Source organism: Esox lucius, chromosome 21 (genome assembly GCF_011004845.1).
Source record: "Esox lucius isolate fEsoLuc1 chromosome 21, fEsoLuc1.pri, whole genome shotgun sequence".
Lineage (NCBI taxonomy): Eukaryota > Metazoa > Chordata > Actinopteri > Esociformes > Esocidae > Esox > Esox lucius.
The window spans coordinates 8,419,359-8,433,382 of NC_047589.1; the positions used below are offsets into that span (position 1 = coordinate 8,419,359).

The following is a 14,024-nucleotide window of genomic DNA, read 5'->3' on the forward strand; positions in this document are numbered from 1 at the left end:
TTTTTCCAAAAACAATAACATTTCTCATCTTCAACATTTGATATGTACTATTTTCAATTCAATATTGGGCTAAATGATTTGCACATCATTGCATTGTTTTTATTTGCATTTTACACAGTGTCCCAACTTTTTTGGAAACGGAATTGTAGAACAAGGTGACATTTATCAATATTGGCTGCATTAAAGCAAAGATTTACTTTTGTAGAGTTAATTGATGCAAATGTTTACTATCAAGGCAAGATATACACAGTAAAACGTAGAACCAGGCTAAACCTAAACAAAACACAGGCCTAATCTGATGCGATAAATAAATGGTGAAATGCGAAAAGAACCAGCATCACATTTTGACCCTAGGTTTTATGGGTATTATGACACTGATTATTTCAGTCTACAGATCTAGGCCTACTGACCTGCATTGCATGAGGGAAGGCTCGTAAGGGAAACTCTGAAATTCTGAATCCAGCACAGACTTGAAGGGATAGTTTGACCTAGATTCAAATTTGGGTGAAATTCCATTTAAAATGAGTTGTTCTTGAAGGCCAGTCGAGTCATTTTTCATAACAAGCCATTATCCACCTCTGTCACTAATTAGCATTAGTAGTAACATCCAAATTCATGAATTGAAACTGTGCGTCCCCAGCCACAAAGGCTACATTGCAGGCGGAAACCTACTCCCAAATGTTGCTTCACAGGCATATGTGTGTAGATTACAATGATCTGTTTAATGCCTTCATATATTTGTCAGCCTTCATATAGTTTCTTACCTGGAAACAGCTCACATGAGTTCATCAGCCCAGTATGCATCATCTGTGAAGTTTTTCTTGTGTCTTATTTCAAAATGACTACACTCAACGTCTTAGAAAACAACTGTTTTGCAACAGGGAAAGTAAACAACCAGCTCTTCAATAAAACAAATCTATATTATTTTGTTCAAATAGCAATAAATGAGCTGACATTTTTTCTATGCTGATGTAATTTTGGCACTGAATTTAGAATAATGAAAGAAGGCTTGCAAGCTGTAGCAATGTGAATGCTCTTGAGCACAATTTAGTTTTGAATTTAGTTGATGAGGCAGAGGCAGGTTGAAGGGAAGCAGCTGCTGCACCGTCATTAAAGCTCATTGGCTAATCAAGATTGTGTCATGGGATGTCCTGGGAACTACAACCTTGCAGTGAAAACCAATGCAAGTTTGATCTTGCTTTCCTCAACTGGTTAAAATAATTAGAAATAAAACAAACAAACACAAAATACAAATATAAACAAAAGTATAGTTATGAACTTGACAAGCTAAGCAAATATAATTAAATCAACATTATTATTTTTTTTATGCAATTGGCATGCCATGGCAAATACCCTCTGATGCCACATGGCACATACGCCTTAGTTTGCTGAACCCTGTAAAATCAGACCTACAGTCGACACTGAGATCAATTTTATCTAACAGAATGTGAAAGATTTTAGCTCCTTGTTCTTTCTACACAAAGATTGTTGCTTCTACTATAGGCCTGCTCCTATAATAATACTAATAACAAAAACAACAATAATTATCATCACTATGAATCAAATTATTATAATTTGTATATAATGACACAAAGATTGGACACATGTTTAGCAATATATTATAACTCTCTCAAATCATTCAAGTAAAACACTTGTGATTTAGCAATGTCTAATACAGATTCAGTGTGATATAAGCAAGGCATATTCTTGGTCTTTTTTCAGTGTGAGGAATAGAAACCTTTCTTGCTACAGTACATGGCTGTAGTCAAACACCCTATGCACTTGTCGAGATCTGACAGGATTTGGCAGGTGTAGGCAATGTGGTAATAGCGCCACCTTGGCTTCAGATGGGTCAGATTCGCCATATGACTTATACCAATCAAATCCTCTCATATCTCCGTAGGACTTATGGATACATTTTAGGATTAGACCTATATATATATATATATTTTTTTTTTTACCTCTGTAGGGCCTTTTTACACTCCAAATGGATACAGCCTAACAAACGCTTCATTTAGCAAGCTATGGTTTTACCTTTTTCCTACTGCATCATTTGAAGCAAGACCTGCTGCGAAACAATCAACACATTTCTCTTAGATCTGTGTGATTCTGGCTAAATCAATACTACATGCTGGTCGACTTTGAACATGAGAAGCCCTGCAGGTATTAGAGAAGAAACATTGCTGTCCCCTTGTCTTAAAAGCACGTGATAATAATAACACATTTCCCTTTCATTCTATCAGGTTCAAACATTTACAGCCTGCCAATTCTGCAGTGTTCTTCAAGTATGTCGTTTTTGTGTTTTGTTTTTCAAATGAGTGGGCTCATATGCTTTCCGAAATATCGATATTAACGAAAACAAAAAATAAATAGATTTTGTCACAGCATTATTATGTATACCTAGATATTATACATATTAGATATATTTTATACTATTATAATCAACGCATTTGCACACACTCTCCATAGAAATTGTTGACAGATTGTTTTGCTGGCGGCTGGAACTTTCCATGATTGAAAATGAAAGTTCGTATGCTAAGCCTTACTGTGAGTAGTCTAGTGTGTCAAATATTTTCATTTACTACAGTATTTCTAATAGGCCTAATTTGTGAATTGTTTCATTCATTATGCCATGGCATAATGAATGAAACAAAGAAAGCTGTGCCACAACACAGAAAAGAAAAATGTATGGTAAAATATTTTTCCTTAAACACCTGCATTTTGTGTTTATTAACAATAAAATACTCATTAATGTTTATATTATATGGTTCATTTAACGTAAATGTTTGTAAAATATATATACACTTGTTTTTTGTGCGTATTTACGAAAGTAGCAGGCGTCTTGTGTCTGTTCGGTACCAGGCCCTATGCAGTGTACATTAGTTGGCCAATGTAGTATATGTGTAGGCCTAAAAGATGCCCAGCTGTTTTGAAAATACATAACAAAGGAAGTTATTATAGCATTTGAAAACTCAGTTCCCTGCCAACAGATTGCATATTTTACATATATAGATCCAACAGAGTCTAGCCAGTGACACTGAAGGAACAGTTATTGTGTATCATTAATGGCTAACAAGGTGGCAAGAGTATTGTAATTTCTTTCCACATGAAGCTATTATTGTATTTACCAGTAATATATTTCTATCAGAGTGGGAAACAATGTAATCCTCTAGATTATATCTAATTGTAATCAGCCAATAGTAGATCTGACCCAGTGCACAAGGCTTTCTGCAATTACTTTCTATTAGACGGTTAATGACCAACACTTCCTGATAACATAAAAGCCTATTAAACCGATACATTTAGAGAAGTTTAACATCTATACGAGACCCACTTCCATTCCATGTATTTCATTTATTCCAGAGCTAGCACACCTGACAGGATGAATGCAATGAGTTAGTTCAGGGCTTCGACAAAAATGTAAAACGTCTGGGGTTATCCGAGGGGAGGTTCAACAACCACTGACATAGGACAAGTCTGCTGGCATCCGAGGCCGCTGTTGTCATGTGGGCTTGTCCTGCAAAAACGTTACCAGCTATGATAGGCTCATGTTCTGTATGATGGCGTGCGATTTTCATTTACAAATAGGTCACTGGAGACTAGCCTCTTTCTAGTTGCCTTTGGCCAAAAGGTAATGATGTTCCATCAGACACGACACAGGCGCAATGACTAGCGGAAAACATTTGGGTTCATTCTCATGTCCTTCAAACTAGCATTTTATTTATAAGGTTTTACTCTGCTCTGGTAGTGGTGTGGCTTGGGGCCAGATGGGTGCTAAAGGCATGATTTGTATCAGATTTATTAAGATTGAGTTCCAGCCCTACCTACCTCCCCTTAACCATCCTCAGGAGAATCCTAATGCACTGACACCAGCGGGGATATTTTTTTTCTTTTTTACAATCTACTTAGCAATGATTTATTGATCGCGGCTTCTTCCCTCATAGAGAATTACCAATCCTTTTTGGGAAATCAAATTTTCACACCTTTCATTAGAATGTGGCTATGAAGCAGCAGGTCCCAAGAGGTGGCGGGGGTAAGTTGACTTTGAGGAGCCATGCAAATCTCTCTGGACCCTCTCTTTTCTGCAACATTATGCGCAGCACACTTTCATTTTTTTAGTTTAAATTTTTTATAAATGTAAGAAGTTTTTAAAGGTAATGCTGACTACTCTGGTGGTTTTACATTAACGTTAAAGTAAAGGCTCAGACTCATACTGCATTGCTGTTCCCCCAATCCGAAATATGGAGTGTGTATCCACGGTTAGTTTAAGTAAAATGATGTGACAGTTGTGCTTGTAAATGACCAGCCATATACACTACATATCGGTCTCTGTAAGGCGAATAGCTTGTTGCATTTTCTACTGGGAAGAGGCCCTTGCAGAAGGAGGCAAATAAAAATAAAAAACTGCTAAGGCTTTGATGCTTCAGAATGTCAGCTCCGTGTATCGATGTACAAAAAACACACTTCTGACCAATCAGGACATTTTATTTTAGACCTGCTGGGTCTCCCGGTTTACAGGCTTCAAAGAGATCTTGTTAATACACTGTCTTTGATATACTTCAGCTTGCTCTGGCCCCTTATGGCGGTCCATTTGGGAACAGTTTTATTTTTTTATTTTAGTAGAGGTAGAGGGCTGTAACCATTGATCAAATTAAATACGAATTTCACTACTTAACTTGAGTATCAGTGGTTCCCAACTCCAGTCCTCAAGTACCCCCAACAGTACCACATTCTGCTCAATGAGAGCCTGATTATTAGTTGACCAATTGAATCACCTGTGCTTGGCTGGTGATACAATGAAAATGTGTAATGTTGGGGGTACTCCAACCCGGAGTTGGGAACCACTTTCTTAGATGGTTTTCTCTATGGGTCAAGGGAAACTAATGTTTCACTTTCCTTCAAAGAGCCATTAGAAACATCTGCTTACTTCAGCCACCACTAGTTAAATAGGCATGTATATATTCCATGCGTTGTTATTCCAACATTTCTCCAATTTCATGAAGTCCAATTCCTATTGATGGCTTTGCCTCATCGAAAACATTCCCTGGCAGGTTTGGGAGAGTTGAACATTGAGACGTGTCCTCTCGTCAATCCGTTGTGCTTATCATTACATTACTTACTCAACCAGGAAGTGCTTGCTCAACCAGGAAGTACCCGCTGGGACGCGCTGAAAGAGAACACATTCAACAGCCATTAACTGCAATTGAGCTGGCAGGCATCCAACCTACCACAACTGGTAGTGAGCGATGAGTCAAGGCAACCCTTATTGCACATCAGCCTCAGGTGGCAAGACAATTTGCACTGCCACGTTTGAGGCTTCTGGGTGTTTTCAGGATGCCACGACCAAGATTCTAACTCCTGGTCAAAATGACAGGGTTTTACTGCAAGGAAGTGACTTTACCGCTGTACAATTTCGGAGGCCTGCATGTGAGAATGGTTAAGTTCACCGACACCTGAAATCAACTCCAGCTAATTTGGCCACATCAAATTTAAATAAAACATGCTCACACTCCTATTTATTCTGTTTATGTTTTGGCTAAAGTTACCTGAAGTTTGTTGTGTTTAAGCAAACTATGATTCAGTTCAACTCATCTCACAGATTAGATACAGAGGAAGGAGTGATTACATACAGAGGAAGACCATACAACGGTTTAACAGGACAGGTTCCACTCAGAACAGGCCTCGCCATGGTCGACCAAAGAAGTTGAGCGCACAGGCTCAGCGTCATATCCAGAGGTTGTCTTTGGGAAATAGACGTATGAGTGCTGCCAGCATTACTGCAGAGGTTGAAGGGGTGGGGGGTCAGCCTGTCAGTGCTCAGACCATACGCCGCACACTGCATCAAATTAATCTGCATGGCTATCATCCCAGAAGGAAGACTCTTCTAAAGATGATGCACAAGAAAGCCCGCAAACAGTTTGCTGAAGACAAGTAGACTAAGGACATGGATTATGGAACCATGTCCTGTGGTCTGATGAGACCAAGATAAACTTATTTGGTTCAGATGGTGTCAAGAGTGTGTGGCAGCAACCAGGGGAGGAGTACAAATATAAGTGTGTCTTGCCTACGGTCAAGCATGGTGGTGGGAGTGTCATGGTCTGGGGCTGCATGAGTGCTGCCGGCACTGGGGAGCTACAGTTCATTGATGGATCCATGAATGTCAACATGTACTGTGACATACTGACACAGAGCATGATCCCCTCCCTTTGGAGACTGGGCTACAGGGCAGTACTCCAACATGATAATGACCCCAAACACACCTCCAAGACGACCACTGCCTTGTTAAAGAAGCTGAGGGTAAAGGTGATGGACTGGCCAAGCATTTTTCCAGACCTAAACCCCATTGAGCATCTGTGGGGCATCCTCAAACGGAAGGTGGAGGAGCACAAGGTCTCTCAAATCCACCAGCTCTGTGATGTCATCATGGAGGAGTGGAAGAGGACTCCAGTGGCAACCACTACTTTTACACTGTAGCAAAGTGTAATTTCTTCCATGTTGTCACATGAAAAGTTTGAGGGGTGCACTCACTTTTGTGAGATACTGTTAGGGCAATTCCAATGTTGAAGATGTGACATTTTTACAGAATTGCTCTTAAGCATTATGTTTGATACTTTTTGATTTACTTTTTGTGTATTTAACATAACACCATTTAGCAAGAGAATAACTGGATGCTGCTGGGCAATTCTACTGTAACAGAGTAATGCTTGCAGTCAGAATTGAAACCATAAAACCCTATGCATAAACCTATCAAACAAAAAATACTTTTAACAATGTCCACTGAAAATGTTACAGAAACACATTTACTTAAACAGCATAAACACTTATTCTGTAACTAGTCATCTGCACTGGATTTGACTATTCTTTGGTCAACCTTTCTGTGAAACTGGTATTGTTAGTTAAACTGGTTCATTTAACTATGCATTTGGTTTTGGTTGGTTGTGTATTTTTAAGGTAAATATTTGGAATCTCTGAGTCATTAATGTAGAATTTCCCTACTGTAAAAGTCTCCCAGTCCACAGACACACCATACCGGGGAAAGGGAGGAACAGTATGTTTCCTTACCCTAAGGGGGAGACAAATAATCATCTCTCATAGCACATTCAAGGTACTGGAACATTCTAGCAGCGATCTCTAGGATGTGAGGTATTATATTTTCAACCAACCACCACTATGGTAACTATGACATCCCTAATTGTCTTGTTCAATATATTATCTTAGCCTTTCGAAGTCATTCAGTTGTCTGAAAGTCAAATTACTGCTCACAGTATTTCTGGTACTTAATTATTTTGAGAGTAACATTTGGACACTTAATGTGGTTTGTTTTCAGTTCTTACAGTTGCCAGCATCTTGTACTCAAACATGATACAAACCATCAGAAAGTTTAACGGCTCTGTTGTCTCCTCAGGGACATGAACTGTGATCTAAATTTAGACAACACCCATTTTCTGTCAGCCGCACAGAATGATCCATTTGTAATTTATGAACAGTGAGTGTGGGTTTGTCAATGGTGCCGTAATAAAATTAGATTGATACTGTCATAATCAATCAGTTTATTCTTTGTCACATATTTTAATACGATTCTTTTGAAATGCTTTTTGTTTAGTTTTTAAAATGTAATTTCAGTATTCCCTGTCGTATCCCAAAAATATGGATAAATTAATTTTGAAATCGGTAATAAATCTTGATTAAATTATATTAGCGCTGTAAAATCATCGGTGCCTTTATATTCTGCATGAAGACATTATAACAGTTTATTTCCACAGAACATGTGGAAGAGCATTATTATAATTATTATCATTGTTTTTATTGTTGCCGTCACCATGGGCATTATTCATATTAATATGGTCTTGTTAAGAATACATTGTCTTTCTCCTTTAGTGTCCTGAGCCTTGAATGACAGATGAGCGGAGTGCGGTCGTCCGTGGTAGAAGCCCCTTGGCCTGGGGGGGCCCACGGGACCACAGCGTTAAGGCCATTAGTTATTAGCATGGATATCTGATGAGCGCTGAGAGCTGTGTGTTGACCACCTTCTCCATGGACACAGGGGGTAGGTCGGGGGAGAGGTGGGAGGGAGGGGGTGAGAGCCAAGTGCTTTTCCCTGTTTGTGCACTGAGGCCAAGGGGGAGTAAAGGCCACCCCCCCATTCTACTCACCCGACTACAAGCCTGAGCCCTCACACACACTCACCCGCTCTGGTAAAATAAATATCCAGACTTTGACTAAAGAGCTGCATCCAGGCATCATGTTAAACAATTCATAATATTAATGTAATTAACAGCCTGGGCTGAAGGAAGAGGGAAGTTCTTCAGCTTTTTCTCCAGCCGCCTACGAGGATCCGAGCTATGATCTCCTTCCCAGCATTTGTTTAGAGTCTGTCAGGAAGAGAAATGCCAGCATCAGAGAGCAGCCGCCACACTCCTGATATGATGAAATAAGGAGAACCGAGGAGAAAGCTAAGAAATGGAAGGCTGGCCACAGAGAGGATCCTGCCGTGCTCTAAGTGTCAGTTTCTTCATATTGTATTTTTCATCATAGCTGGTGGGGAAAAGATTTAGCCTTCCCTTTTCCCATGTTTCCATGAAAGGGTCCTTTTTTTCGGTTTTATTTTAGGTCTCGCAACTCTCACCACATCGAAAATTACATTGTGAAACGACGAGCTTGCCTGCTCGCGACCCTTCGCTCGTGTCCATCATCCCTCCAAGCTTTCAAACAGTCGACAGACTGTGAAGAATAAATAATAAAAAAACTATTGATTATTTTGATGACTGCAAGATTCAATTAGGTATTAATTTTGCCCTCCAGTGGACCTATCAAGCGACTCAAAGGCATGGTGGTGGGAGGTTGGGGTGGGCCCAAATGGATGCAGAGAGGGAAAGACCGAGGCCAGGCTCAGACAGAGGGGGAAATGTGTTCACCTCGCTGGGCAGAGAGGGTGCATTGATGCGCAGAGTCCCATATTTAAGTGCTCCACAAATGAAGCCCAGATGACAAGCGACATTGTTACCAGGCATATGAGTATTGACCAGCCGGCTCGCCTTTTCGATGACAGCTTAAACAATTTCTATCGATTAACATTTCCATAGATTATCATGTGTCATATCAAAGCACCCCCGGTTTCCCCTGATGAGCGCATTAAAAAGGCCCCTCTGGGCATGAACGCATCGACCACCCTGGCAGCAGTGGGAGTGGAAGTGGACTGGAAAGGTTGACACCCACCCCCCTTTCCCACTCACCATACATGGCAGTCACCTGTCCTCGTCTCCAACCTATTTAGACCGACTGTTGTTGTCCATAAATAAGGCATAGTGGACACAGAGTTTTGCCCCTCAGTGTTCCTGTTGTTCTTTGTGTCTCAGAGCGGGAGGGAGGGGGAACCGTCTGAGGAGGCTCTCTACCGAGGAGACACAAGGGAGAAGAGACACGGGAGAGAGAGAGAGAGAGAGAGAGAGAGAGGGAGGAGATAGAGTGGAGGTGACTTGACTTGGGAGGCAACCTCAGGCTTGAACCTGCAGCGGCTATTCAGAGGCATCAAGGTCGAGGACACTGCTACTGGTATGTTAGCGAGCATCATGCACTAGCTGGTCTCTGCTCTGTGGCGGTGAGCATGCTTTAACTGGTTTTCTGTCAGTTTTTTGGGACATTCAGAAGAATATTTTTTACACTTTTTTTGGTCTTCTACTGGAGCTTCATTGAGGTAGGTACAGTATGCTTTATTCATGTTATTTGTCTTTCGGGGCACTTTTACATAGCTACACATCAGTAATGAGACACATTACATCATGACATTAAACTACTTTACGCAATAATATGTTGATAAATTAACTGATAGCCTTTCTCAATCTCTCCAGCTAATGGTGTTTTTCTTTATTTTGTACAATGGGAGATGTTAGAATTTGAAAAAACCCTGTTAGGACCACTTGTGTTCCCAATCTGTACCTGTCCTCTGTTATTAGAGGCCTTAATTGTTCACTGCTGACGCTTCAGAGTAATGCACACTATGAATAATGCCACTTCTGAGTCATCAATAGTATTGCAATAGTAACAGGTCAGTATTCATTGGCAGTTCAGTTCGTTGGTACAATATGTGTGCAAAGTATGTGTTTAATATTGAAACACTATTTATCCTAGCTTTCTAGACTTAGCAGATGGTACTTTATTGGTATAATGTACTAACTGTTACTGGCTTGTGTGGATGTCCCACCTAACAGTGTTAAGATGCCCTGGATTGTAGCAGGTCTGCCTAATGACTGAAATCTAAATGTGAGCAGTGACACGAGTATCCCTCAGCTATGAATGTTCCTTGGGCTGCTTGGCACTTGCAGGGTGTAATGGCTGAGCCACACGATCCGTAACCGCTCGTCACAAGGCAGGCTGCAGCCATCAATTTCAGCGTGAGCAGCACCAGCCTCAGATAAAAGAGAGTGCGCGGGAGAGAGAGGGGGGAGAGAGGAAAGGAGTGATGATTGAGCGATAGAGGGGAGCCACGGGGTAGAGAGAAGGGGAAAGGGGTGGACAGAGAGAACCAGCCTCTGTGGTGAAGCGTTTGAGTGTGTGTGTTGTGAGAGAGGGTCGGGAGGCGAGAAACCCCCCTCTAACCACAGTGTTCTGTCCCCCAACTGGGCTCCCCACAGCTCCCGCCAGGATCCGATGATTACGGGGCAACTGAGCAAGCCGCTGCTCTCCCTGCGCAGCGAGATGAGCGCGGCCGAACTCCGGGCTGAGGACAAAGCGGCCACCCCGGACAGCGAGCTCAACGACGAGCCCCTGCTCCTGTCATCCGAGGCCGTGGACCGGGAGAACAACCCCAACAAGCTTTATGGTGAGTCTGTTTACCAAGACTGGTCATGGCTGTGAGGAGGCAAATGTTCCGCTACCGTGTGTTTCTTTTGGTGTGTGAGACCAGGTGCTTCTGGAACAGGTGCTAACAGAAAGTGATTTATCAAAGTTAGTTTTAAAGGAGGTGATTTAGGAGATGCGATATGGGTTGTTTGTTAAAGTATTTTCATTTAAAAGTGAAGTTCTTTTGGTGAGCTTTGAGGTGACATAGCGTTGTGGAAGGTCAGTATGTTTGGATTTTTTTTTTACGTCAATTAAATCATCCTATCAGGTAGGATGGTGTTTTGAGTCTAGTCACTTGAGTAATTCATTTTTAAATGCTGTTCAGAGTGAATATTCAGTGACATACTGCATTCTTTTGCCTTTAATAACTCGTTAGTAGGACTTGGCCCTTGTTTTCAGAACGGAAAGTGAGAATCTTGTCTTGGAATATACAGTTTAGGATATTGTTACAAGTGTAAAAGTGAAAAGTGTGAAATGTGAAGCCAAAAATGCCAAGTTAGAATGTTAGACTATTGTATCTGAAATATATGTTCTCAACTTCAAAATCATTGTCAATTTTGCTACTATTGACTACAAACCTCTGGCTGTAGTTTGAGACATTTCCTTGTGTATCTGCAATTCTGGTTAATCACAATATATAATGTTTTAAACAACAAACGTGGTTTCTGTATTAGAAATCATGAGAATGATGATACATTTATAATTGTTCACATTATATACAGTAATCATTTACATTTCTCTTTTCATTTGTCTTTTTAAAATGGGTTTTTTCTCTGAATTACATAAAATCCCACAGTTACAACATATAGTAATTACTTAAAAATGTATGTAAAACAAATTAGATATTATTTCTTACCAGTTCAGTCTTTATTTATCTCTCTATTTAATTCTGTGTTCAGGTGTGATTACAGGCTTAATGTTTGATTTACTTAACCAGGCATTCTAATGTAGCCCTAGGTCAAAGATAAATCAGTCTTCTAATAGGATTAAAACATTTGTTTTACATAATGAAACAATTATGTCCTTATGCTGTGTCTTATGTAGACTATGGTAATATGTATATTCAGTTTGAAAGGAAAAGTTGTACATTACCTCAGTTAGTTTTAGCTTCTTCATTTGAAGTATTGGCAACATCCATCTAGTCAGTGTTGTTGCAAAATAATAATGATGTTACAAATTATGTTACTAATTCACACCTATTCACACCAATTACCACTTAATACAATTGAGCTAATACAAAAATATATATGCGGAGATTTATGAAATTGCAATTGATCCATATTAATTCCTGCTTTTCAAAGCACGTCATATTAAGAATTGAAATAATAATCCTATCAATTGTCTCAGACATTGCGACTTGATGTTTGAATTTCTGAAGTGTACTTTTTTGTGTTATCTCAGTGATAGTGGTTTTGATTTGTCGATGTCTTTGATAAGACAACATATGTACTGCCGTGTGTGTTTTTGTTGTGAGTAGATAATGGATGAGCTATGATGGGCTCTATTTAAGACAACACTTTACACAGGGCTTTCATCCAACCCGATTGCACTGTACTTTACTGATGTACTGTAAATGTCTCCTATGGTGATAAGTCAGTGTTCAGCCACTGAGGATGCAACAGTGGATGACTGTTTGGGAAAATGCCCATGGACAAATGATTTCACACTTGCTAAAATGTCACAAACCCCCCGTTTTACACTATTCATGTATGCTAGTGCAGAGAGGCCACCGAGATCTTGTGGAATTACAAGGAAATGTATTTTGATACGTTTTCATGGAAGAAGCTAGATTTTATCTTGCTGATATTATTTACTCTAACCACTACATTACTACAAATACTTTACTACTACATTATATCTTTAGTAAAACATACTGTTTGTGTGTATGTATATATATATTATGTATGTTGACGTAATCCGTAATAAACCTAATAACGCAGTTATTATTGTGACATGAAAAATACACATTGTTCCGTAACAATGAAAAAGCCTTCAACTTTGGTAGTGGTTAAAGGAAGATAACAGGACTGTGAGTGAACAGTCCCTATCGGTTCCCATTTCCATTGACCTACATGTTTTACTCCAGGACTAGTCTTAATGTGTGTCTGTGAAACTGGCCCTGTATTTAATAATTGTAGATTTTTCTGTTTGACTCTAATGGACAATATGGACTGTATTGGTGTTGTTTAATGCAGTTTTATAAATGGCCACAGTGTCCCCAGAGCTGTTTGTAACAGAAAGACAGAGAAATATCTAGGCCTATGTAGTACAAATATTAATCACCATCCATGCACAAAATACATCACAACACCATTTAGAATCTGCATTTGGCCTGCACTGAGCTAGAACCCCATGACGTCTTTTCAATTCAAATGCTGTCTGCAGAACCATCCTTTCAAAATAAAATATATTTTTGTATGTCTAGTTCTGTTTGCCAATATTAGGTCTTTTTCCCTCAGACATTTTAGTTAAGGGGGTGTGTTTGCTGAGCAAAAACATTGAGTGCTTGTGTCACAACCCCCTTTAGACAGGAGCTGAACCCAGCACTATACATCACTGCAGGATATTGTGCGAACATTGTACCACTACGAGAGATGCTATCTCATTTATGCTACTTATTGCTGGTTTATTAATGCCACCTCCGTGCCAAAAACACAAAAAGATAATAAAAAGTTCCCATATTTGACCTAATTATAGATTTAGTGTCTTACCAGGGCTTCTCTTAATAGGGAGTCATTCTAATGATCAAGCACATTAAACCACACAAGGCTTTATCTGTGTTCAATCAGGCAGTTAACATCGGAAATGACCCATTGTTCTTCTGGTACCTGTGGGCCCCAAGAGGACCAGCACTCTAAACAGTCTACCTCATGGCACGCAACATGTAAAACACGTGGCAGCATCACGTCGGAGCGTAAACGGACAAGAGACAAGCATCGGTTGTTGTTTTCCATTGTGACAGTGTGGGGTAAAGTCTTTGAATGTGTGTTCATCTGTAATGTAAGTGTGTCTTTTGGCGTCAGATAAGGTGTCCAGGAGGGGGCTAAGGCTCTGCAGGCCGGCTCTGCTCTTACGTCCGAGACATATTTTAGGGAAGGGTTCTCTGAAACGACCTCTCAACTCCTGATCTGTGTACTGCTCTGGCTGTCAGTCAAATGAATTTTTCAGCATATCCCAGGGCTAGA

General features: G+C 40.1%; 1 protein-coding gene across 3 annotated transcripts in view; it reads left to right on the forward strand.

The window, feature by feature from the left end:
- Positions 1-9,341: 9,341 nt before the first annotated feature.
- The window catches only part of pou6f2 (POU class 6 homeobox 2), an 87,829-nt gene continuing 83,146 nt past the window's right edge, over positions 9,342-14,024 (forward strand). For all 3 annotated transcript variants that reach the window (XM_020041603.2, XM_020041604.2, XM_010885546.3), the window contains exons 1-2: positions 9,342-9,694; positions 10,632-10,819. In XM_020041603.2, the coding sequence (XP_019897162.2) occupies positions 10,648-10,819 (172 nt within the window). In that variant the 5' untranslated portion in view covers positions 9,342-9,694; positions 10,632-10,647. The remainder of the gene's footprint in view (positions 9,695-10,631; positions 10,820-14,024) is intronic.